The following is a 25,181-nucleotide window of genomic DNA, read 5'->3' on the forward strand; positions in this document are numbered from 1 at the left end:
CAAGTCTACAAAACACAACTCAACACAACTCAACTCAACACAACTCAACACAACAAAACTCAACACAACACAACTCAACACAAGTCTACACAACACAACTCAACACAACTCAACTCAACAGAACTCAACACAACACAACTCAACACAAGTCTATACAACACAACTCAACACAAGAAAACACAACACAACTCAACTCAGCACAATACAACTCAACACAACACAACACAACTCAACACAACACAAGTCTACACAACACAACTCGACACAACAAAACTCAACACAACTCAACTCAACACAACACAACTCAACACAAGTCTACACAACACAACTCAAGTCAACTCAACACAACACAACTCAACACAAGTCGACAAAACATAACTCAACACAAGAAAACTCAACACAACTCAACTCAGCACAACACAACTCAGCACAAGTCTACACAACACAACACAACTCAACACAACTCAACTCAACACAACACAACTCAACACAACTCAACCCAACACAAGTCTACACAACACAACTCAACACAAGTCTACACAACACAGCTCAACACAACTCAACGCAACTCAATTAAACTCAACACAACGCAACTCAACACAAGTCAACACAACACAACACAACTCAACACAAGTCTACAAAACACAACTCAACACAACTCAACACAACACAACTCAACACAACACAAGTCAACACAACACAACACAACTCAACACAGGTTTACATAACACAACTCAACACAAAACAAGTCAACACAACACAACTCAACACAACTCAACACAACACAAGAAAACTCAACACAACTGAAATCAACTCAACACAACACAACTCAACACAACTCAACACAACAAAACTCAACACAACACAACTCAACACAAGTCTACACAACACTACTCAACACAACAAAACTCAACACAACACAACACAACACACTACTGAACTCAACTCAACACAGCTCAACACAACACAGCACAACTCAACACAACACAACTCAACACAAGTCTACAAAACACAACTCAACACAAGTCTACAAAACACAACTCAACACAAGTCCACAAAACTCAACTCAACACAACTCAACACAAGAAAACTCAACTCAACTCAACTCAACACAACAAAACTCAACACAACACAACTCAACACAAGTCTACACAACACAACTCAACACAACACAACTCAACACAACTCAACGCAACTCAACGCAACTCAACACAACACAACTCAACACAAGAAAACTCAACACAACTCAACTCAACACAACTCAACTCAACACAACACAACTCAACACAACTCAACACAACTCAACACAACACAAGTCAACACAACAATACTCAACACAACTGAACTCAACTCAACACAACACAACACAAGTCTACACAACACAACTCAACGCAACATAACACAACTCTACTCAACACAACACAACACAACAAAACCCAACACAACACAATTCAACTCAACACAACACAACTCAACACAACACAACTCAACTCAGCACAATACAACTCAACACAACACAACACAAGTCTACACAACACAACTCGACACAACACAACTCAACACAACTCAACTCAACACAACACAACTCAACACAACACAACTCAAGTCAACTCAACACAACACAACTCAACACAAGTCGACAAAACATAACTCAACACAAGAAAACTCAACACAACTCAACTCAGCACAACACAACTCAGCACAAGTCTACACAACACAACACAACTCAACCCAACACAAGTCTACACAACACAACTCAACACAAGTCTACACAACACAGCTCAACACAACTCAACACAACTCAACGCAACTCAATTAAACTCAACACAACGCAACTCAACACAAGTCAACACAACACAACACAACTCAACACAAGTCTACAAAACACAACTCAACACAACACAACTCAACACAACACAAGTCAACACAACACAACACAACTCAACACAGGTTTACATAACACAACTCAACACAAAACAAGTCAACACAACACAACTCAACACAACACAAGAAAACTCAACACAACTGAACTCAACTCAACACAACACAACTCAACACAACACAACTCAACACAAGTCTACACAACACTACTCAACACAACAAAACTCAACACAACACAACACACTACTGAACTCAACTCAACACAGCTCAACACAACACAGCACAACTCAACACAACACAACTCAACACAAGTCTACAAAACACAACTCAACACAAGTCTACAAAACACAACTCAACACAAGTCCACAAAACTCAACTCAACACAACACAAGAAAACTCAACTCAACTCAACTCAACACAACAAAACTCAACACAACACAACTCAACACAAGTCTACACAACACAACTCAACACAACACAACTCAACACAACTCAACGCAACTCAACGCAACTCAACACAACACAACTCAACACAAGAAAACTCAACACAACTCAACTGAACACAACTCAACTCAACACAACACAACTCAACACAACACAACTCAACACAACTCAACACAACACAAGTCAACACAACAATACTCAACACAACTGAACTCAACTCAACACAACACAACACAAGTCTACACAACACAACTCAACGCAACATAACACAACTCTACTCAACACAACACAACACAACAAAACCCAACACAACACAATTCAACTCAACATAACTCAACACAACTCAACACAACACAACAAAACTCAACACAAAACTCAACACAACACAACAAAACTCAACACAACTCAACACAAGAAAACTCAACACAACTCAACTCAACACAACTCAACACAACACAAGTCAACACAACAAAACTCAACACAACTGAACTCAACTCAACACAACACAACACAAGTCTACACAGCACAACTCAACACAACACAACTCAACACAACGCATCTCAACAAAGCTCAACTCAATTCAAAACAACTCAACACAACACACCACAACAAGTCTACAAAACACAACTCGACACAAGTCTACAAAACACAGCTCAACACAAGTCTACAAAACACAACTCAACAGAACTCAACTCAACACAACACAACTCAACACAACTCAACACAACTCAACGCAACTCAATGCAACTCAACACAAGAAAACTCAACACAACTCAACTCAACACAACTCACCTCAACACAACACAACACAAGTCAACACAACACAACTCAACACAACACAAGTCAACACAACAAAACTCAACACAACTGAACTCAACTCAACACAACTCAACTCAACACAACTCAACACAACTCAACTCAACACAACTCAACACAACACAACTCAACACAACAAAACTCAACACAACTCAACACAAGTCTACACAACACAACTCAACACAACTCAACACAACACAACTCAACACAACTCAACACAACGCATCTCAACAAAGCTCAACTCAATTCAAAACAACTCAACACAACACACCACAACAAAACTCAACACAACAAAACTCAACACAACACAACTCAACTCAACACAACAAAACTCAACACAACACAACTCAACACAACACAACAAAACTCAACACAACAAAACTCAACACAACACAACTCAACTCAACACAACACAACTCAACACAACACAACTCAACACAACAAAACTCAACACAACACAAGTCTACACAACACAACTCAACACAACTCAACACAACACAACTCAACACAACAAAACTCAACACAACAAAACTCAACACAACACAACTCAACTCAACACAACACAACACAAGACAACTCAACAAAACTCAACACAACTCAACACAACAAAACTCAACAGAGCTCAACACAACACAACAAAACTCAACACAACATAACTCAACTCAACATAACTCAACACAACTCAACACACCTCAACACAACACAAGAAAACTCAACACAACACAACAAAGCTCAACACAACAAAGCTCAACAAAACTCAACAGAACTAAACACAACATAACAAAACTCAACACAACAAAACTCAACACAACACAACTCAACACAACACAACAAAACTCAACACAACACAATTCAACTCAACATAACTCAACACAACTCAACTCAACACATGAAAACTCAAAACAACTCAACTCAACACAACTCAACACAACACAACTCAACAGAACTCAACTCAACACAACAAAACTCAGCACAACACAACTCAACACAAGTCTACACAACACAACTCAACACAACACAAGTCAACACAACAAAACTCAACACAACACAACTCAACACAACACAACTCAACACAACACAACTCAACACAACAAAACTCAACACAACTCAACACAACACAAGACAACTCAACAAAACTCAACACAACTAAACACAACATAACAAAACTCAACACAACAAAACTCAACACAACACAACTCAAGTCAACACAACTCATCACAACAGAACTCAACACAACTCAACACAACACAACAAAACTCAACACAACAAAACTCAACAGAGCTCAACACAACACAACAAAACACAACACAACTCAACTCAACATAACTCAACACAACTCAACACACCTCAACACAACACACCAAAACTCAACACAACAAAACTCAACATAACTCAACACAACTAAACACAACTAAACACAACATAACAAAAGTCAACACAACACAATTCAACTCAACAAAACTCAACACAACAAAACTCAACACAACAAAACTCAACACAACTCAACACACGAAAACTCAACACAACTCAACTCAACACAACTCAACACAACACAACTCAACACAACAAAACTCAACACAAGTCTACACAACACAACTCAACACAACACAACTCAACACAAGTCTACACAACACAACTCAACACAACACAACTCAACACAAGTCTACACAACACAACTCAACTCAACACAACTCAACACAACAAAACTCAACACAACACAACTCAACACAAGTCTACACAACACAACTCAACACAACACAACTCAACACAAGTCTACACAACACAACTCAACACAACTCAACTCAACTCAACACAACTCAACAAAACTCAACACAACTAAACACAACATAACAAAACTCAACACAACTCAACACAACTCAAGTCAACATAACTCAACACAACCCAACCCAACTCAACTCAACTCAACCAAACTCAACTCAACCCAACTCAACTGAACTCAACTCAACCCAACTCAACTCAACCCAACTCAACCCAACTCAACTCAACACAACCCAACTCAACTCAACACAACTCAACTCAACACAACTCAACACAACCCAACCCAACTCAACTCAACCAAACTCAACCCAACTCAACTCAACTGAACTCAACTCAACCCAACCCAACTCAACTCAACCCAACTCAACTCAACCCAACTCAACACAACTCAACTCAACACAACTCAACTCAACCCAACTCAACCCAACTCAACTCAACTCAACCCAACTCAACTCAACACAACTCAACCCAACTCAACTCAACCCAACTCAACTCAACCCAACTCAACTCAACTCAACCCAACTCAACTCAACCCAACTCAACTCAACTCAACCCAACTCAACCCAACCCAACTCAACTCAACCCAACTCAACACAACTCAACCCAACCCAACTCAACTCAACTCAACCCAACCCAACTCAACTCAACCCAACTCAACCCAACTCAACACAACCCAACTCAACCCAACTCAACACAACCCAACTCAACTCAAACCAACTCAACTCAACCCAACTCAACCCAACTCAACACAACCCAACTCAACCCAACTCAACACAACTCAACTCAAATCAACTCAACCCAACCCAACTCAACTCAACCCAACTCAACACAACTCAACTCAACCCAACCCAACTCAACTCAACTCAACCCAACTCAACACAACCCAACCCAACTCAACCCAACTCAACTCAACCAAACTCAACTCAACCCAACTCAACTCAACCGAACTCAACTCAACCCAACTCAACTCAACCCAACTCAACTCAACTCAACTCAACCCAACTCAACACAACTCAACCCAACTCAACTCAACACAACTCAACTCAACACAACCCAACTCAACCCAACTCAACTCAAACCAACTCAACTCAACCCAACTCAACACAACCCAACTCAACACAACTCAACTCAACCCAACCCAACTCAACTCAACCCAACTCAACCCAACTCAACTCAGCACAACTCAACCCAACTCAACTCAACACAACTCAACACAACCCAACTCAACTCAACTCAACTCAACCCAACCCAACTCAACTCAACCCAACTCAACTCAACACAACTCAACCCAACTCAACTCAACCCAACTCAACTCAACCCAACCCAACTCAACTCAACCCAACTCAACACAAACCAACTCAACTCAACCCAACTCAACACAACCCAACTCAACACAACTCAACTCAACCCAACCCAACTCAACTCAACCCAACACAACCCAACTCAACCCAACTCAACTCAAATCAACTCAACTCAACCCAACCCAACCCAACTCAACTCAACCCAACCCAACTCAACTCAACCAAACTCAACTCAACCCAACTCAACCGAACTCAACTCAACCCAACCCAACTCAACTCAACCCAACTCAACCCAACTCAACTCAACCCAACTCAACACAACTCAACTCAACACAACTCAACTCAACACAACTCAACCCAACTCAAACCAACTCAACTCAACACAACCCAACTCAACACAACTCAACTCAACCCAACCCAACTCAACCCAACTCAACTCAACCCAACTCAACCCAACTCAACTCAACCCAACTCAACACAACTCAACCCAACTCAACTCAACACAACACAACCCAACTCAACTCAACCCAACTCAACACAACTCAACACAACCCAACTCAACCCAACTCAACTCAACCCAACACAACTCAACCCAACTCAACTCAACACAACTCAACACAACTCAACGCAACCCAACCCAACCCAACTCAACCCAACTCAACTCAACCCAGCACAACTCAACCCAACTCAACCCAACTCAACTCAACTCAACCCAACTCAACTCAACTCAACCCAACCCAACTCAACTCAGCTCAACTCAACTCAACCCAACTCAACCCAACTCAACCCAACTCAACCCAGCACAACTCAACCCAACTCAACCCAACTCAACACAACTCAACCCAACTCAACACAACTCAACTCAACTCAACCCAACTCAACTCAAACCAACTCAACTCAACCCAACTCAACACAACCCAACTCAACACAACTCAACTCAACCCAACCCAACTCAACTCAACTCAACCCAACTCAACTCAACCCAACTCAACTCAACCCAACTCAGCACAACTCAACCCAACTCAACTCAACACAACTCAACTCAACACAACCCAACTCAACTCAACCCAACTCAACTCAACTCAACCCAACCCAACTCAACTCAACCCAACTCAACTCAAACCAACTCAACTCAACCCAACTCAACACAACCCAACTCAACACAACTCAACTCAACCCAACCCAACTCAACCCAACTCAACTCAACCCAACACAACCCAACTCAACCCAACTCAACACAACTCAACTCAAATCAACTCAACTCAACCCAACCCAACTCAACTCAACCCAACCCAACTCAACCCAACTCAACTCAACTCAACCAAACTCAACTCAACCCAACTCAACTCAACCGAACTCAACTCAACCCAACCCAACTCAACTCAACCCAACTCAACTCAACCCAACTCAACTCAACCCAACTCAACACAACTCAACCCAACTCAACTCAACACAACTCAACTCAACACAACTCAACCCAACTCAACTCAAACCAACTCAACTCAACCCAACTCAACACAACCCAACTCAACACAACTCAACTCAACCCAACCCAACTCAACCCAACTCAACTCAACCCAACTCAGCCCAACTCAACTCAACCCAACTCAACACAACTCAACCCAACTCAACTCAACACAACTCAACTCAACACAACCCAACTCAACTCAACCCAACTCAACCCAACCCAACTCAACTCAACTCAACACAACTCAACCCAACTCAACCCAACTCAACCCAACCCAACTCAACTCAACCCAACTCAACTCAACCCAACCCAACTCAACCCAACTCAACTCAACCCAACTGAACCCAACTCAACCCAACTCAACTCATAATCAACTCAACTCAACCCAACCCAACTCAACTCAACCCAACTCAACACAACTCAACCCAACTTAACTCAACCCAACCCAACTCAACACAACTCAACCCAACTCAACTCAACACAACCCAACTCAACCCAACTCAACCCAACTCAACCCAACACAACTCAACCCAACTCAACCCAACTCAACTCAACACAACTCAACACAACTCAACTCAACCCAACCCAACTCAACCCAACTCAACTCAACCCAACTCAACCCAGCACAACTCAACCCAACTCAACCCAACTCAACTCAACTCAACCCAACTCAACTCAACACAACTCAACCCAACCCAACTCAACTCAGCTCAACTCAACCCAACTCAACCCAACTCAACCCAACTCAACCCAGCACAACTCAACCCAACTCAACCCAACTCAACACAACTCAACTCAACTCAACCCAACTCAACTCAAACCAACTCAACTCAACCCAACTCAACACAACCCAACTCAACACAACTCAACTCAACCCAACCCAACTCAACTCAACCCAACTCAACCCAACTCAACTCAACCCAACTCAACTCAACCCAACTCAGCACAACTCAACCCAACTCAACTCAACACAACCCAACTCAACTCAACTCAACCCAACTCAACCCAACCCAACTCAACTCAACTCAACTCAACACAACTCAACCCAACTCAACTCAACCCAACTCAACTCAACTCAACCCAACCCAACTCAACCCAACTCAACTCAAACCAACTCAACTCAACCCAACTCAACACAACCCAACTCAACACAACTCAACTCAACCCAACCCAACCCAACTCAACTCAACCCAACACAACCCAACTCAACACAACTCAACTCAAATCAACTCAACTCAACCCAACCCAACCCAACTCAACCCAACGCAACTCAACCCAACTCAACTCAACTCAACCAAACTCAACTCAACCCAACTCAACTCCACCGAACTCAACTCAACCCAACCCAACTCAACTCAACCCAACTCAACTCAACCCAACTCAACTCAACCCAACTCAACACAACTCAACCCAACTCAACTCAACACAACTCAACTCAACACAACTCAACCCAACTCAACTCAAACCAACTCAACTCAACCCAACTCAACACAACCCAACTCAACACAACTCAACCCAACCCAACTCAACCCAACTCAACTCAACCCAACTCAACCCAACTCAACCCAACTCAACCCAACTCAACTCAACTCAACACAACCCAACTCAACTCAACCCAACTCAACCCAACTCAACTCAACTCAACCCAACTCAACACAACTCAACCCAACTCAACCCAACTCAACCCAACCCAACTCAACCCAACTCAACACAACTCAACTCAACCCAACCCAACTCAACCCAACTCAACTCAACCCAACTCAACACAACTCAACTCATAATCAACTCAACTCAACCCAACCCAACTCAACTCAACCCAACTCAACACAACTCAACCCAACTCAACTCAACCCAACCCAACTCAACACAACTCAACCCAACTCAACTCAACCCAACTCAGCACAACTCAACCCAACTCAACTCAACACAACTCAACTCAACACAACCCAACTCAACTCAACTCAACCCAACTCAACCCAACCCAACTCAACTCAACTCAACCCAACTCAACTCAACACAACTCAACCCAACTCAACTCAACCCAACTCAACTCAACTCAACCCAACCCAACTCAACTCAACCCAACTCAACTCAAACCAACTCAACTCAACCCAACTCAACACAACCCAACTCAACACAACTCAACCCAACCCAACTCAACCCAACTCAACTCAACCCAACGCAACCCAACTCAACACAACTCAACTCAAATCAACTCAACTCAACCCAACCCAACCCAACTCAACTCAACCCAACCCAACTCAACCCAACTCAACTCAACTCAACCAAACTCAACTCAACCCAACTCAACTCAACCGAACTCAACTCAACCCAACCCAACTCAACTCAACCCAACTCAACTCAACCCAACTCAACTCAACCCAACTCAACACAACTCAACCCAACTCAACTCAACACAACTCAACTCAACACAACTCAACCCAACTCAACTCAACTCAACCCAACTCAACACAACCCAACTCAACACAACTCAACTCAACCCAACCCAACTCAACCCAACTCAACTCAACTCAACCCAACTCAACTCAACCCAACTCAACACAACTCAACTCAACACAACTCAACTCAACACAACCCAACTCAACTCAACTCAACCCAACCCAACTCAACTCAACTCAACCCAACTCAACACAACTCAACCCAACTCAACTCAACTCAACCCAACTCAACCCAACCCAACTCAACTCAACCCAACTCAACACAACTCAACTCAACCCAACCCAGCTCAACCCAACTCAACTCAACCCAACTCAACACAACTCAACTCATAATCAACTCAACTCAACCCAACCCAACTCAACTCAACCCAACTCAACACAACTCAACCCAACTCAACCCAACCCAACTCAACACAACTCAACCCAACTCAACTCAACACAACTCAACACAACCCAACTCAACCCAACTCAACCCAACACAACTCAACCCAACTCAACCCAACTCAACTCAACACAACTCAACACAACTCAACTCAACCCAACCCAACTCAACCCAACTCAACTCAACCCAACTCAACCCAGCACAACTCAACCCAAATCAACCCAACTCAACTCAACCCAACTCAACTCAACTCAACACAACTCAACCCAACCCAACTCAACTCAGCTCAACTCAACTCAACCCAACTCAACCCAACTCAACACAACTCAACTCAACCCAACTCAACTCAACCCAACTCAACACAGCTCAACCCAACTCAACTCAGCTCAACCCAACTCAACTCAACCCAACTCAACTCAACCCAACTCAACTCAACCCAACTCAACACAACTCAACTCAACCCAACCCAACTCAACTCAACCCAACTCAACCCAACCCAACTCAACACAACACAACTCAACTCAACTCAACCCAACTCAACCCAACTCAACTCAACTCAACACAACCCAACTCAACTCAGCCCAACTCAACTCAACTCAACACAACTCAACTCAACTCAACTCAACACAACTCAACTCAACTCAACCCAACTCAACTCAACTCAACTCAACACTGGCGAGCAAAATAAAGGACAATCCTAAGGTTTTTTATAAGTGTATATTAAGGGCAAGAGGATAACTAGGGAAAGAGTAGGGCCCATTAGGGACCAAAGTGGCAATCTGTGTGTGGAGCCAGAAGATGTAGGTGGGGTTTTAAATGAATTTTTTGCATCTGTGTTCACTATGGAGAAGGACGATGTAGACATAGAAATCGGGCAGGGGGACTGTGATATACTTGAACATATTAGCATCAAGAGGGAGGAGGTACTAGCGGTTTTAGTAGGCTTAAAAGTGGATACATTCCCAGGCCCGCACGAGATGTATCCCAGGCTGCTGTGTGAGGCAAGGGAGGAGATTGCAGGGGCTCTGACACAAATTTTCAGAACCTCTCTGACCACAGGGGATGTGCCAGAGGACTGGAGAACAGCTAACGTAGTACCATTATTCAAGAAGGGTAGTAGGGATAAACCAGGGAATTACAGGCCAGTGAGCCTAACATCAGTGGTTGGGAAATTATTGGAAAAAATTCTGAGGGACAGAATTAGTCTCCACTTGGAGAGGCAAGGATTAATCAGGGATAGTCAGCATGGCTTTGTCAAGGGAAGATCATGTCTGACCAATTTGATTGAAGTTTTCGAGGGGGTGACTAGGTGTGTGGATGAGGGTAGTGCAGTGTATGTGGTATACATGGATTTCAGTAAGGCTTTCGATAAAGTCCCGCATGGGAGACTGGTCAGGAAGGTAAGAGCCCATGGGATCCAGGGTGCGTTGGCACATTGGATCCAAAACTGGCTTAGTGGCAGAAGGCAGAGGGTGATGGTGGAAGGTTGTTTTTGTGACTGGATCGGTGCTGGGTCCCTTGCTGTTTGTGGTCTACATTAATGATTTGGATGTGAATGTGAAAGGTATGATCAGTAAGTTCGCAGATGACACGAAAATTGGTGGGGTGGTAAATAGCGAGGAGGGTAGCCTCAGTCTGCAGGACGATATAGATGGGTTGGTCAGATGGGCGGAACAGTGGCAAATGGAATTTAACACTGAAAAGTGTGAGGTGATGCATTTTGGAGGGACTAACAAGGCAAGGGAATACACAATGAATGGTAGGACCCTAGGAAAGACAGAGGATCAGAGGGACCTTGGTGTGCATGTACATAGGTCCCTGAAGGCAGCAGAACAGGTGGATAAGGTGGTTAAAAAGGCATATGGGATACTTGCCTTCATTAGCTGAGGCATAGAATATAAGAGCAGGGAGGTTATGATGGAGCTGTACAAAACGCTGGTAAGGCCACAGCTGGAATACTGTGTGTAGTTCTGGTCGCCACACTATAGGAAGGATGTGATTGCTTTGGAGAGGGTGCAGAGGAGATTCACCAGGATGTTACCTGGGCTGGAGCGTTTCAGCTGTGAAGAAAGACTGGACAGGCTGGGGTTGTTTTCCTTGGAGCAGAGAAGGCTGAGGGGGGACCTGATTGAGGTGTACAAAATTATGAGGGGCACAGATAGGGTAGATAGAAAGGAACTTTTCCCCTTAGTAGAGGGGTCAATAACCAGGGGGCATAGATTCAAGGTAAGGTGCAGGAGGTTTAGAGGGGATTTGGGCACAAACTTTTTCACCCAGAGGGTGGTTGGAGTCTGGAACTCACTGCCTGAAAGGGTGGTTGGGGCAGGAACCCTCACAACATTCAAGAAGCATTTGGATGAGCACTTGAAATGCCATAGCATACAAGGCTACGGACCAAATGCTGGAAAATGGGATTAGATTAGACAGGGCTTGATGGCCGGCGCGGACACGATGGGCTGAAGGGCCTCTTTCTGTGCTGTATAACTCTATGACTCTATAACACAACACAACTCAACTCAATACAACTCAACCCAACTCAACACAACACAACACAACTCAACACAACACAACTCAACACCACACAAATCAACACAACACAACACAACTCAACACCACACAAATCAACACAACACAACACTACTCAACTCAACTCAACTCAATAAAACTCAACTTAACATAACTCAACTTAACATAACTCAACTTAACATAACTCAACTTAACATAACTCAACTCAACTGGTGCGACTGGGGTACTGGCATCGACTGCAAACAGGTACCTTTCGGGCGTTATCATGATGCCCATTTCAGTCATGCCTGACCTTCTCCTCACCCAACATCGGAATTAAATGCAATCCACATTTACTCATGTTTCAGTGCTCTGCATTGAACTCTGTATCTGGCTTCCACTTCTATACCCAGGACTCCTCATTGCTGAGATGCTTGGGGCCAGGAGGAATCTCTTGAGTTGCGCTTGGCTGACCCTCCACAGGAAGGGTCAGAGGGTTGAAGGAAAACTTCAGTCATGTTTTGTTTATTCCTTTTCGGGGTGAAGGCGACGCTGGAAAGGCTGGCATTTATCGCCCACCCCTAATAATCCAAGGTGGTGGTCTTGCTCCTTGGAAGCTTTTGGGTTTACACAATGTGGTAAACCACTGTTATTGTTGTTCACCGTTGTTGTTGTTGTTGCACACTGTTGTACCTATGCATGCCTCAGCATGTCTCTGCTGGCTCCGCCCCTGGCTCCACCCACAGGCCCAGGTATAAAGGTGACTGCTCTGCAGCCCCCTGCCTTCTTGGAACCCAGTCAACCACGAGAGGCATGCTCTGTTCTTTGCTAATAAAAGCCTTTTAGTTACTCTCCTAACTCTCCGTCTTTTATGAGTAATTGATAGCGCATCAATTTTATTAGCAAAAACAAAATGTTGACAACAAACGCTGAGCAGCAGGCTGCTGCACCAAACGCTGAGCAGCAGGAGCTGCTGCGAGCCCTCAGAACAACATGCCTGGACCTAGACCCCCAAGAAGCGGGTTCGGCTACCAAATTCGCGCATTGGCTGCGTTGCTTCGAGGGCTACCTGCAAGCCTCAACTGTGACCCTGGACGAAAACAAGCTGGAAATCCTGGCCTCAAAGGTGAGCCACCAAGTTTATACAATAATCCAGGACGCGACGACCTACGCGACGGCTATCGATCTGCTAAAAGGGCAATACGCACGCCCGGTAAATACGGTCTATGCCAGGCACCTCTTAAGATCCCGCAGATAGCAGCCCGGGGAATCGGTGGAGGCCTTCCTACGGGCACTACGGATACTCGGCCAAGGCTGCGATTGCAAAGAAGTATCAGCCGCAGCACACACGGAGGGACTGATCCGAGATGCTTTCGTTGCGGGTCTAAGGTCCGACTACTCCCGGCAGAGACTGTTGGAAAAGGGAGAAATGGACCTGAGAAAGGCAGTGTTCCTCGCGCTCTCGCTCGACGCGGCCCACAGGAATATGGACGCCTTCTCCCCTAACCGCTCCGCAACGTGGACGCCACAACCTTGGGTCATGGGACCGCCACCTTCAACTGCTGCTGCGATGTCCAAGGCACAGAAATGTTATTTTTGTGGCCAGGCAAAACACCCCAGAGCACGCTGCCCGCGAGAAACGCTACCTGCTCCGGCTGCGGGAAGAAAGGACACTATGTCAGCGCCTGCAAAGGTAAAACCGCTAACGCCAGCAGTGCCGCGTGCGAACCGTGGGGGCAGCCATCTTGTCCGCCATCTTGGGCTCCCCCAGCCGCGTGGGGATCGGGATCATGGGCGCCGCCATTTTGTCCGTCATCTTGGACGTCTCCAACTTCAACCACGGGGGACCCGGACTCAACCACCGCCTCATCTGACGACCACATCGACTCGCTCGACCATACGCTGGCCTCCGTGACGCTGGACCAATCTCTCCCTCATCAACTGTCCAGGTCCATGATGGACATTACGGTAAACGGCCACGCCACTACCTGCCTTTTTGACAGCGGGAGCACGGAGAGCTTTATCCACCCCGACACGGTGCGCAGTTACTCTCTCCCGGTCCTGCCGACGCGCCATCGGATCTCTTTGGCTTCCAAAGCCCAGTCAGCGGACGTCGTTGGCTACTGTGTAGTGACCCTTTCAGTACGGGGCACAGAATACAAAAATTTTAAACTTCTGGTCATGCCACATCTCTGCGCTGCCGTTCTACTGGGGTTGGATTTTCAGTGCCACCTTAAGAGTGTCACATTAGCGTACGACGAACCCCTCCCCCCACTCACAGTCTGCAGCCAGCAGCTTTTAAATTGCCCGCCACGCACCATTTGCAGCCTCTCCACCCTTAAAGTCCTCCCCCCCTCCTTGTTCGCTAACCTCACCCGCGACTGTAAGCCCATCGCAACCAAAAGCAGGCGTTACAGTGCCGGGGATAGGAGCTTCATTAAATCCGAGGTAGCGAGACTCCTGAAGGAAGGGATTATTGAAAGTAGCACCAGCCCATGGCGAGCACATGTGGTGGTAGTGAAGACTAGCGAAAAACAGCGCCTAGTTATTGACTACAGCCAGACGATCAATCGCTACACCCAGCTAGATGCATACCCACTCCCCCGCATATCTGACATGGTCAATCAGATAGCACAATAACGGGTGTTCTTGACAATTGATCTGAAGTCGGCATACCACCAGCTCCCCATCAGGGCTGAGGACCGCCAGTACACAGCTTTTGAAACTGACGGTCGTCTCTACCACTTCCTCAGAGTTCCCTTCGGCGTCACCAACGGGGTTTCAGTCTTCCAACGGGAGATGGACCGGATGGTTGACCAGAACGCGCTCCAGGCCACTTTCCCCTATCTAGACAACGTCACCATCTGCGGCCACGACCAGCAGGACCATGATGTTAATCTAGAGAAATTCCTCCGTACGGCCCAGCGGCTGAACCTAACATACAACAAGGACAAGTGTATGTTTCGTACCACGCGCCTTGCCATTCTTGGCTGTGCAGTGGAGAACGGAGTCATCGGCCCCGACCCCGACAGGATGCGCCCCCTTATGGAGCTCCCCCTCCCCCACTGCCAAAAAGCACTGAAGAGATGCCTAGGGTTTTTCTCGTACTATGCTCAGTGGGTGCCCAACTATGCGGACAAAGCCAGACCCCTCATCAAGTCCACCTCCTTCCCCCTGACAGCAGAGGCCTGTGCGGCCTTCACTCTCATAAAAAGAGATATTGCAAGGGCCACGATGCACGCAGTGGATGAGTCCATCACTTTCCAAGTGGAGAGCGACGCATCCGACTTTGCCCTAGCTGCAACCCTTAACCAGGCGGGGAGACCCGTGGCCTTTTTCTCAAGGACCCTCCAGGGCCCTGAGATTCGACACTCCTCTGTCGAAAAGGAGGCCCAGGCCATTGTGGAAGCTGTGCGACATTGGAGGCATTACCTGGCCAGAAAACGATTTACCCTGCTCACTGACCAGCGTTCAGTAGCTTTTATGTTTAATAATAAGCAGAGGGGCAAAATCAAGAATGACAAGATCTTGAGGTGGAGAATCGAACTCTCCACCTACAATTACGATATCTTGTACCGGCCCGGGAAACTCAATGAGCCCCCAGATGCCCTATCACGTGGTACATGCGCCAACGCGCAGGTTGATAGACTGAAGACCCTCCACAATGACCTCTGCCACCCGGGGGTCACCAGGTTTTTTCACTTCATCAAATCCCGTAACCTGCCCTACTCCATCGAGGAGGTCAGGACCATGACCAGGAACTGCCAAATCTGTGCCGAGTGCAAACCGCATTTTTATAGGCCAGACAGAGCAAGCCTGATCAAAGCCACGCGCCCCTTTGAACGGCTGAGCGTCGATTTTAAAGGGCCCCTCCCCTCCTCCGACCGCAATGTGTACTTCCTCAACATAATTGACGAGTACTCCCGTTTCCCATTTGCCATCCCTTGCTCAGACATGACCAGTACCACGGTCATTAAATGTCTGAATGACCTCTTCGCCTTGTTCGGTTTCCCTAGCTATATTCATAGCGACAGGGGCTCATCCTTTATGAGCGACGAACTTCGTCAGTACCTGCTCGCGAGAGGTATTGCTACAAGCAGGACCACCAGCTACAACCCCCGGGGGAATGGCCAGGTGGAAAGGGAGAATGCGACGGTCTGGAAGGCAGTCCTTTTAAACTTTAAATCTAAGGGCCTTCCGACCTCTCGCTGGCAGGAGGTCCTCCCTGCAGCGCTCCATTCCATTCGGTCACTGCTCTGTACAGCCACCAATGCCACCCCTCACGAGAGAATGTTCTCCTTCCCCAGGAAGTCCACATCGGGGATCTCGTTACGACATGGCTGACTTCTCCAGGACCCGTCCTACTGCGGAAGCACGTGAGGTCCCATAAGGCGGACCCCCTGGTCGAGAGGGTGAGCCTCCTCCATGCCAACCCTCTGTATGCTTACGTGGTGTACCCGGACGGGCGGGAGGACACAGTCTCCATACGAGACCTCGCACCTTCGGGTGCTCCCGAAACACCTCCCTCGCCACCCACCACTACCCACGCCTACCCCCAGTACGCTTACGTAGCGTACCCGGACGGGCGGGAGGACACAGCCTCCACACAAGATCTCGCACCTTCAGGTGCCCCTGAAACACTACCATTGCCATCCACCACTACCCACAACCCAACCCCGCTAGACGGCATGCCGCAGCCCCAGGACCCATCATTGACCACCCAACCACTCAATGAGACGCCAGATTCAACGTTGGATGCTGCACCATCACCGCCGCCACCACGACGATCAGGACGGCATACAAGGCCACCTGATAGATTACTTACACGAACCTTTAGTACACTTCACCCCGCCGGATTCAATTTTAAACAAGGGGTGAATGTGGTAAACCACTGTTATTGTTGTTCACCGTTGTTGTTGTTGTTGCACACTGTTGTACCTATGCATGCCTCAGCATGTCTCTGCTGGCTCCGCCCCTGGCTCCACCCACAGGCCCAGGTATAAAGGTGACTGCTCTGCAGCCCCCTGTCTTCTTGGAACCCAGTCAACCACGAGAGGCATGCTCTGTTCTTTGCTAATAAAAGCCTTTTAGTTACTCTCCTAACTCTCCGTCTTTTATGAGTAATTGATAGCGCATCACACAATAAACGGCTTGCTCGGCCATCAAGAGTAAAGGAGTTGATAGGGTCATAGAAACATAGAAGATAGGAGCAGGAGTCGGCCATTCGGCCCCTCGAGCCTGCTCCGCCATTTAATGAGATCATGGCTGATCATCCAAACTCAGTACCCTGTCCCTGCCTTCTCCCCATATCCCTTGATCCCTTTAGCCTTAAGAAATATATCTAACTCCTTCTTGAATATATTTAATGAATTGGCCTCAACTGCCTTCTGTGGTAAAGAATTCCACAGGTTCACCACTCTCTGGGTGAAGAAATTCCTCCTCATCTCAGTCCTAAATGGCTTACCACATATCCTTAGCCTGTGACCCCTGGTTCTGGACTCCCTGACCATCGGGAACATCCTTCCAGCATCTAGTCTGTCTAGTCCTGTTAGAATTTTATAAGTTTCAATGAGATCCCCTCTCATTCTTCTAAACTCTAGCGAATATAAGCCTAATCGACCCAATCTCTCTTCATACGTCATTCCTGCCATCCCAGGTATCAGTCTGGTAAATCTTTGCTGCACTCCCTCCATGGCAAGAACATCCTTCCTCAGATAAGGCGACCAAAACTGCACACAATACTCAAGGTGTGGTCTCACCAAGGCCCTGTACAACTGCAGCAAGACATCCTTGCTGCTGTACTCGAATCCTCTCACTACGAAGGCCAACATAGCATTTGCCTTCTTAACCGCCTGCTGCACCTGCATGCTTACCTTCAGCGACTGGTGCACAAGGACACCCAGGTTTCGTTGCACTTCCCCTTTTCCCAATCTATTGCCATTCAGATAATAATCTGCCTTCCTATTTTTGCCATCAAAGTGGATAACCTCGCATTTATCCACATTATACTGCATCTGCCATGTTTCTGCCCAATCACCCAACCTGTCCAAATCATACTGGAGTTTCTCTGCATCCTCCTCACAGCACACACGCCCACCCAGCTTTGTGTCATCTGCAAACTTGGAGATAGTACATCTAGTTCCCTCATCTAGATCATTAATATATATTGTGAATAGAGAATTATGTCGATAGAGAGAAACGATTTCCTCTGGTGGGGGGAGTCCAGAACAAGGCGGTAGAACCTTAAAATTAGAGCCAGGCCGTTCAGGGGTGGCGTCAGGAAGCACTTCTTCACACAAAGGGTGGTGGAAATCTGGAAATCTGGAACTCGCTCCCCCAGAAAGCTGTTGAGGCTGGGGGGGTCAATAGAAAATTTCAAAACTAAGATTGATAGATTTTTGTTAGGTAAGGGTATTAAGGGTTACGGAACCAATGCGGGTAAATGGAATTAAGATTCAGATCAGCCCTGATCTAATTGAATGGCGGAACAGGCTGGAGGGGATGAATGGCCTACTCCTGTGCCTAACCACATAGTGGGGGACTGAAGTCACATATGGTCCAAAATGGGTACGGGTGACAAGTTCCCCTTCCCTGAAGGACATTATCTCTGGATCCACTCATGTATCTGAGTGTGGTAAACTGGGTGATATCCAAATCTACAATAGTGGAGCAATGGTGATGCCGAGAGAGGGATTATGTGACATGGGTCTGGTAGCTGCTCTGATGCCCAACATCTCCTGTATAAATGGGCTGCACTGCCACTTCACATGCCCATAGTTTCTGAACACGGGGAAATGCATTTTTTGCGACATATACTCAGGAAGGTAGGGTGTGACACCAGGCTCCTAGAGTTAACAGCTCCATCTACCAGGGACTCGGGCTGCTCCCTGTAGCTGATCATACAATCCAGTTTCACCAACCCCTCCTGCCTACAGGAGAGGAGACTGGTCACCTTGGATGGAGTCTCCTCAGATGTAGGGAAGGGAGTAGAACATTACAAGACATCTCAGAGAAGATTGCAACTTACAGTTTCACCTCGTTGCCCGGGGTGTCCAGGTAATCCGTCCTTACCGGCTGGGCCCTAGAAAGGGATTGGAGAGAAAGACATAATTTAGCAGTTGATAACATTTTATAGAACAGTTAATTACTCTGAAAAAATTATTGCTATATGGAACTGGCTGGGATATTCACCTCCGAGACCAGGGCTTGAATCTAGCTCTGACTGATGAGATGAAAGCCCACTCTGTCTGCTGGTTCTAAGGGTACACTGAGAAACCTCAGACACCAGCACACACCTGGCACAAAGAAATTTTGCTCCCAGAGGCCACTGGTGAAGGATTGGAAAAACACCGGACTGGTGCAGTAAGAGCTCCCCTTCTAGTACTGGAGCTGAGGCATGAAATTGGCCTGTGTAGAGGGAGCTTTACTCTGTATCTAACCCGTGCTGTACCTGCCCTGGGAGTGTTTGATGGGACAGTGTAGAGGGAGCTTTACTCTGTATCTAACCCGTGCTGTACCTGCCCTGGGTGTGTTTGATGGGACAGTGTAGAGAGAGCTTTACTCTGTATATAACCCGTGCTGTACCTGCCCTGGGAGTGTTTGATGGGACAGTGTAGAGGGAGCTTTACTCTGTATATAACCCGTGCTGTACCTGCCCTGGGAGTGTTTGATGGGACATTGTAGAGGGAGCTTTACTCTGTATATAACCCGTGCTGTACCTGCCCTGGGAGTGTTTGATGGGACAGTGTAGAGGGAGCTTTACTCTGTATCTAACCCGTGCTGTACCTGCCCTGGGAGTGTTTGATGGGACAGTGTAGAGGGAGCTTTACTCTGTATCTAACCCGTGCTGTGCCTGTCCTGGAAGAGTTTGATGGGGACAGTGTAGAGGGTGCTTTACTCTGTATCTAACCCGTGCAGTACCTGCCCTGGGAGTGTTTGATGGGACATTGTAGAGGGAGCTTTACTCTGTATCTAACCCATGCTGTACCTGCCCTGGGAGTGTTTGATGGGACAGTGTAGAGGGAGCTTTACTCTGTATCTAACCCGTGCTGTACCTGCCCTGGGAGTGTTTGATGGGACAGTGTAGAGGGAGCTTTACTCTGTATCTAACCCGTGCTGTACCTGCCCTGGGAGTGTTTGATGGGACAGTGTAGAGGGAGCTTTACTCTGTATCTAACCCGTGCTGTACCTGCCCTGGGAGTGTTTGATGGGACAGTGTAGAGGGAGCTTTACTCTGTATCTAACCCGTGCAGTACCTGCCCTGGGAGTGTTTGATGGGACATTGTAGAGGGAGCTTTACTCTGTATCTAACCCATGCTGTACCTGCCCTGGGAGTGTTTGATGAGACAGTGTAGAGGGAGCTTTACTCTGTATCTAACCCGTGCTGTACCTGCCCTGGGAGTGTTTGATGGGACAGTGTAGAGGGAGCTTTACTCTGTATCTAACCCGTGCTGTACCTGCCCTGGGAGTGTTTGATGGGACAGTGTAGAGGGAGCTTTACTCTGTATCTAACCCGTGCTGTACCTGCCCTGGGAGTGTTTGATGGGACAGTGTAGAGGGAGCTTTACTCTGTATCTAACCCATATACCTGCCCTGGGAGTGTTTGACAGGACAGTGTAGAGGGAGCTTTACTCTGTATCTAACCCGTGTACCTGCCCTGGGAGTGTTTGATGGGACAGTGTAGAGGGAGCTTTACTCTGTATCTAACCCCTGCTGTACCTGTTGCTCTGTTAACCTAGAAAAGCAGCCTAATCAGAGAATCTTACAACACAGAAGGAGGCCATTCGGCCCATCGTGCCTGTGCCGGCTCTTTAAAAGAGATCTCCAATTAGTCCCACTCCCCTGTTGTTTCTCCACAGCCCTGCGAATGTTTCCTTTTCCAATATATATTCCCTATTGAATCTATTGAATGGTTGAGGTTATTTCGTAATATGTGAAGGATGAACCCTCAGGGGTTCTGATGAACCCTATGAAGTGATTCCTGAGGGAACTGCACATTTCCCCAAACATCAATAATTAAAAGTGTAAAATTAAATCTCAAAGAGCCTTTTCTCTTGAGTGAGCAAATCTGGATCAACTTACAGTCTGATAAGTAATGAGGGAAGTGTCTGGGACTACTTACAGGAGGTCCTTTGGGTCCGGCGAATCCCATCGGGCCCTGAGGTCCAGGTGGTCCCTAGAATGTAAATATAAGCAGGTTGAACAGAAAAGAAGAATTGCATTTCCATAGCGCCTTTCACGACCTCAGGACGTCCCAAAGCGCCTTACAGCCAATGAAATGCTTTTTTTTCCAAGTGTAGTCACAATTATAATGTAGGAAAAGCAGCAGCCAATATGCACACAGCAAGCTCCCATAGACAGCCAATGGGAGAAATGACCAGATAATCTGTTTTTAGTGATGTAGGTTAAGGGATAAATATTTGCCCAGGGAGAACTCCCCTGTCATTTTCAAAATAGTGCCATGGGATCTTTTATGTCAACCTGAGAGAGCAGATGGGACCTTGGTTTAATGTCTCACCTGAAGAGGCGTTGAAACATCGTTGGTTACTAACCGCGGGTTTAAGCTGTGAGTTGGTACAATTTGTACGTCACTGGCTGCGTTACTGAGATGCCCACGCTAGTGGCACCCAAGTAGGAGTTGGACGACCATCATCAACCAAGAAAATGTCCTGCTGAAGAGGGGCTTGCAGCCACGGTTTCTCGGAGCACCAGGTGCTATGGCATAGTTCTGATGCTCTGTGATGTCAAGTTTACCATCTGTGCCTCGCTGCCATGGGTTGGTGCCATGTAGGGGCACAGATGCATTGGCAGGAACATGGCCGCACGACATCCTCTCAGCTGTGGTCGATGAGTGCTGAACGTGAGAACTAAACATGGACAATGGACCGAGTGAGACAGTCTTCAACAAATGGTGAAAGACACACAGAAGCCCACACCAGACCAATCAAAGTTTATCAAAGAAAAACTGATCCTCATTGGGTAATCTCAGACCTGATTTTCACATGGATTGAGCTATCTCAGAGTTGATCTGCACACCGATTAGATAGTCCAGAACTAATCTTCACAATTATTGGATAGTTCAGAGTAGATCTCCACATGGATTGGCTAGTTCAGAGATGATTTTCTTCATCGAAAGTGTGCTTTGTTTTAGAAATGAGAAGTTTTCTTTCCAATTTGGAACCTATTGTTGGTCCTTGCAGCCCATCCAAAATAATCAATGCACAATGCCAACACTTCCGGTTTTAGAATCTTGAAAGCCAACTATTCCTCAAACGCACAGATCTAAGTTGACAGATGAAAGCCGAGGTGGATCCAATATACATGCTCCAAACATGTGATAAAGAAAGACTATTTGTATCCAACTCTGGCAGCCTCCGTTTACCGTGCAGACATTCTTCATGGAACGTTGGAGGGAAAAATCAGCTGCAAAGGACAGCTTGAATAGATGCAGTCTGATCCCCACACCCAGTCTCAGCACAACGTAATAAAGTCAATGTTAGAGACACAAAACGCTCACTGGTCTCAGCTCCTGATACCTTCACTCTCCACTGCTGAACTTGGAAGAGCAGAGAGTCCAAGACTGGAGACAAGCTTTGCTCTACATCAAAACACAGCACGGAAAGAACACAACAGAAGAGAAAGGATCTTGGTGATTGCATCTCCTTACCCTCTCACCAGTAGGACCAGGTGGACCATCATTGCCTGAGCTACCCTGTAATTAGAGATGATTAGAAATGTTAGCTCCAGAAATGAAAGAATTATCAAATTATTTACATTTATTTACAATAACAGCACAAAGGATATTTCTGCGAATATCTTCATGTAATTAGAATTTCAGTAGGTATTCAACGGGTTTCTGGCGGCTTCCATCCCCAATCCCTATTTCCCACATGTCTATATTGGAAGGGGACTGGCTGGGGCGGAGGCTCAGACGCCTTTCACCTTTGCCCAGACTGGGTGGGTTGATAGTTTCCTCCCTCTGTTGGTTGAAAGGGGCACATTTGACTTGCATTCAATGCAGTTTTAACCCAATCCTTAATGGGATGGGTCCAGAGAACAAAACTGCTCCGTACCTGGCAATAAACACCATCACACATTAAGAGGAGGGAGGAGAGGAGGGGGAAGATTATGGGAGGGAGCAAGTGATATTTTGAGAACAAAGGGGGTGAGAGGGGAAATTGAGAGATTTGATGATGAGGTGGAGATTTGGGGAGGGAGGGGGTGAAATTTCAGGAGGAGGGGATGAGGGCAGAGATGTTGGGATGAGGGGGAGATGTTGGGAGGAGGGGGTGAGGGCAGAGGTGCTGGGATGAGGGGGAGATGTTGGGAGGAGGGAGTGAGGGCAGAGATGTTGGGATGAGGGAGAGATGTTGGGAGGAGGGGGTGATGTTGGGAGGAGGGGGTGAGAGCAGAGATGTTGGGATGAGGGAGAGATGTTGGGAGGAGGGGGTGAGGGCAGCGATGTTGGGATGAGGGAGAGATGTTGGGAGGAGGGGGTGAGGGCAGAGATGTTGGGATGAGGGAGAGATGTTGGGAGGAGGGGGTGAGGGCAGAGATGTTGGGATAAGGGGGAGTTGTTGGGAGGAGGGGGTGAGGGCAGCGATGTTGGGATGAGGGAGAGATGTTGGGAGGAGGGGGTGAGGGCAGAGATGTTGGGATGAGGGGGAGATGTTGGGAGGAGGGGGTGAGAGCAGAGATGTTGGGATGAGGGGGAGATGTTGGGAGGAGGGGGTGAGAGCAGAGATGTTGGGATGAGGGGGAGATGTTGGGAGGAGGGGGTGAGAGCAGAGATGTTGGGAGGAGTGGGTCAGGGAGAGATGTTGGGGGGAGGGAGGGAGGAGATGTTGGTTGGAGGGGATGAGGGCAGAGATTTTAGGAAGGTGGGTGTGAGGGGAAACATTCTGGGAGGATGGGCTTGAGGGGTCAGGTTTGGGAGGACGGAGAGAGGACGGGGGTGTTGGAAGAGAGGGGGTGAGGTGTTGGGAGGGTGGGCGTGAGGGGGCAGATTTGGGAGGATGCCAGATAGAAGGGACATGGTTGCTGAAAGAGCGGGCACCAGTCGAGGAGTGAAGAGATTGAGGGCCACACTCAGTACCAAAGTAACTAAGGTATGAGCAGCAGTGAGAGACTGAAGGTGGATTCCGCTG

General features: G+C 46.9%; 1 protein-coding gene across 1 annotated transcript in view; it reads right to left on the minus strand.

Annotated features, from left to right (window-relative positions):
• Positions 1–25,181, minus strand: part of LOC147101530 (collagen alpha-1(V) chain-like) — a 484,676-nt gene that overhangs the window by 108,167 nt on the left and 351,328 nt on the right. Inside the window, exons 30-32 of the mRNA XM_085965124.1 lie at positions 23,702–23,746; positions 22,157–22,210; positions 20,063–20,116 (exon numbers count right to left, since the gene is read on the minus strand). Coding sequence (XP_085821250.1) covers positions 20,063–20,116; positions 22,157–22,210; positions 23,702–23,746 — 153 coding nt within the window. The remainder of the gene's footprint in view (positions 1–20,062; positions 20,117–22,156; positions 22,211–23,701; positions 23,747–25,181) is intronic.

This window comes from Somniosus microcephalus, chromosome 23 (genome assembly GCF_052327205.1).
Source record: "Somniosus microcephalus isolate GS21.2 chromosome 23, FLI_Smic_1.0, whole genome shotgun sequence".
In the NCBI taxonomy this organism is placed as follows: domain Eukaryota; kingdom Metazoa; phylum Chordata; class Chondrichthyes; order Squaliformes; family Somniosidae; genus Somniosus; species Somniosus microcephalus.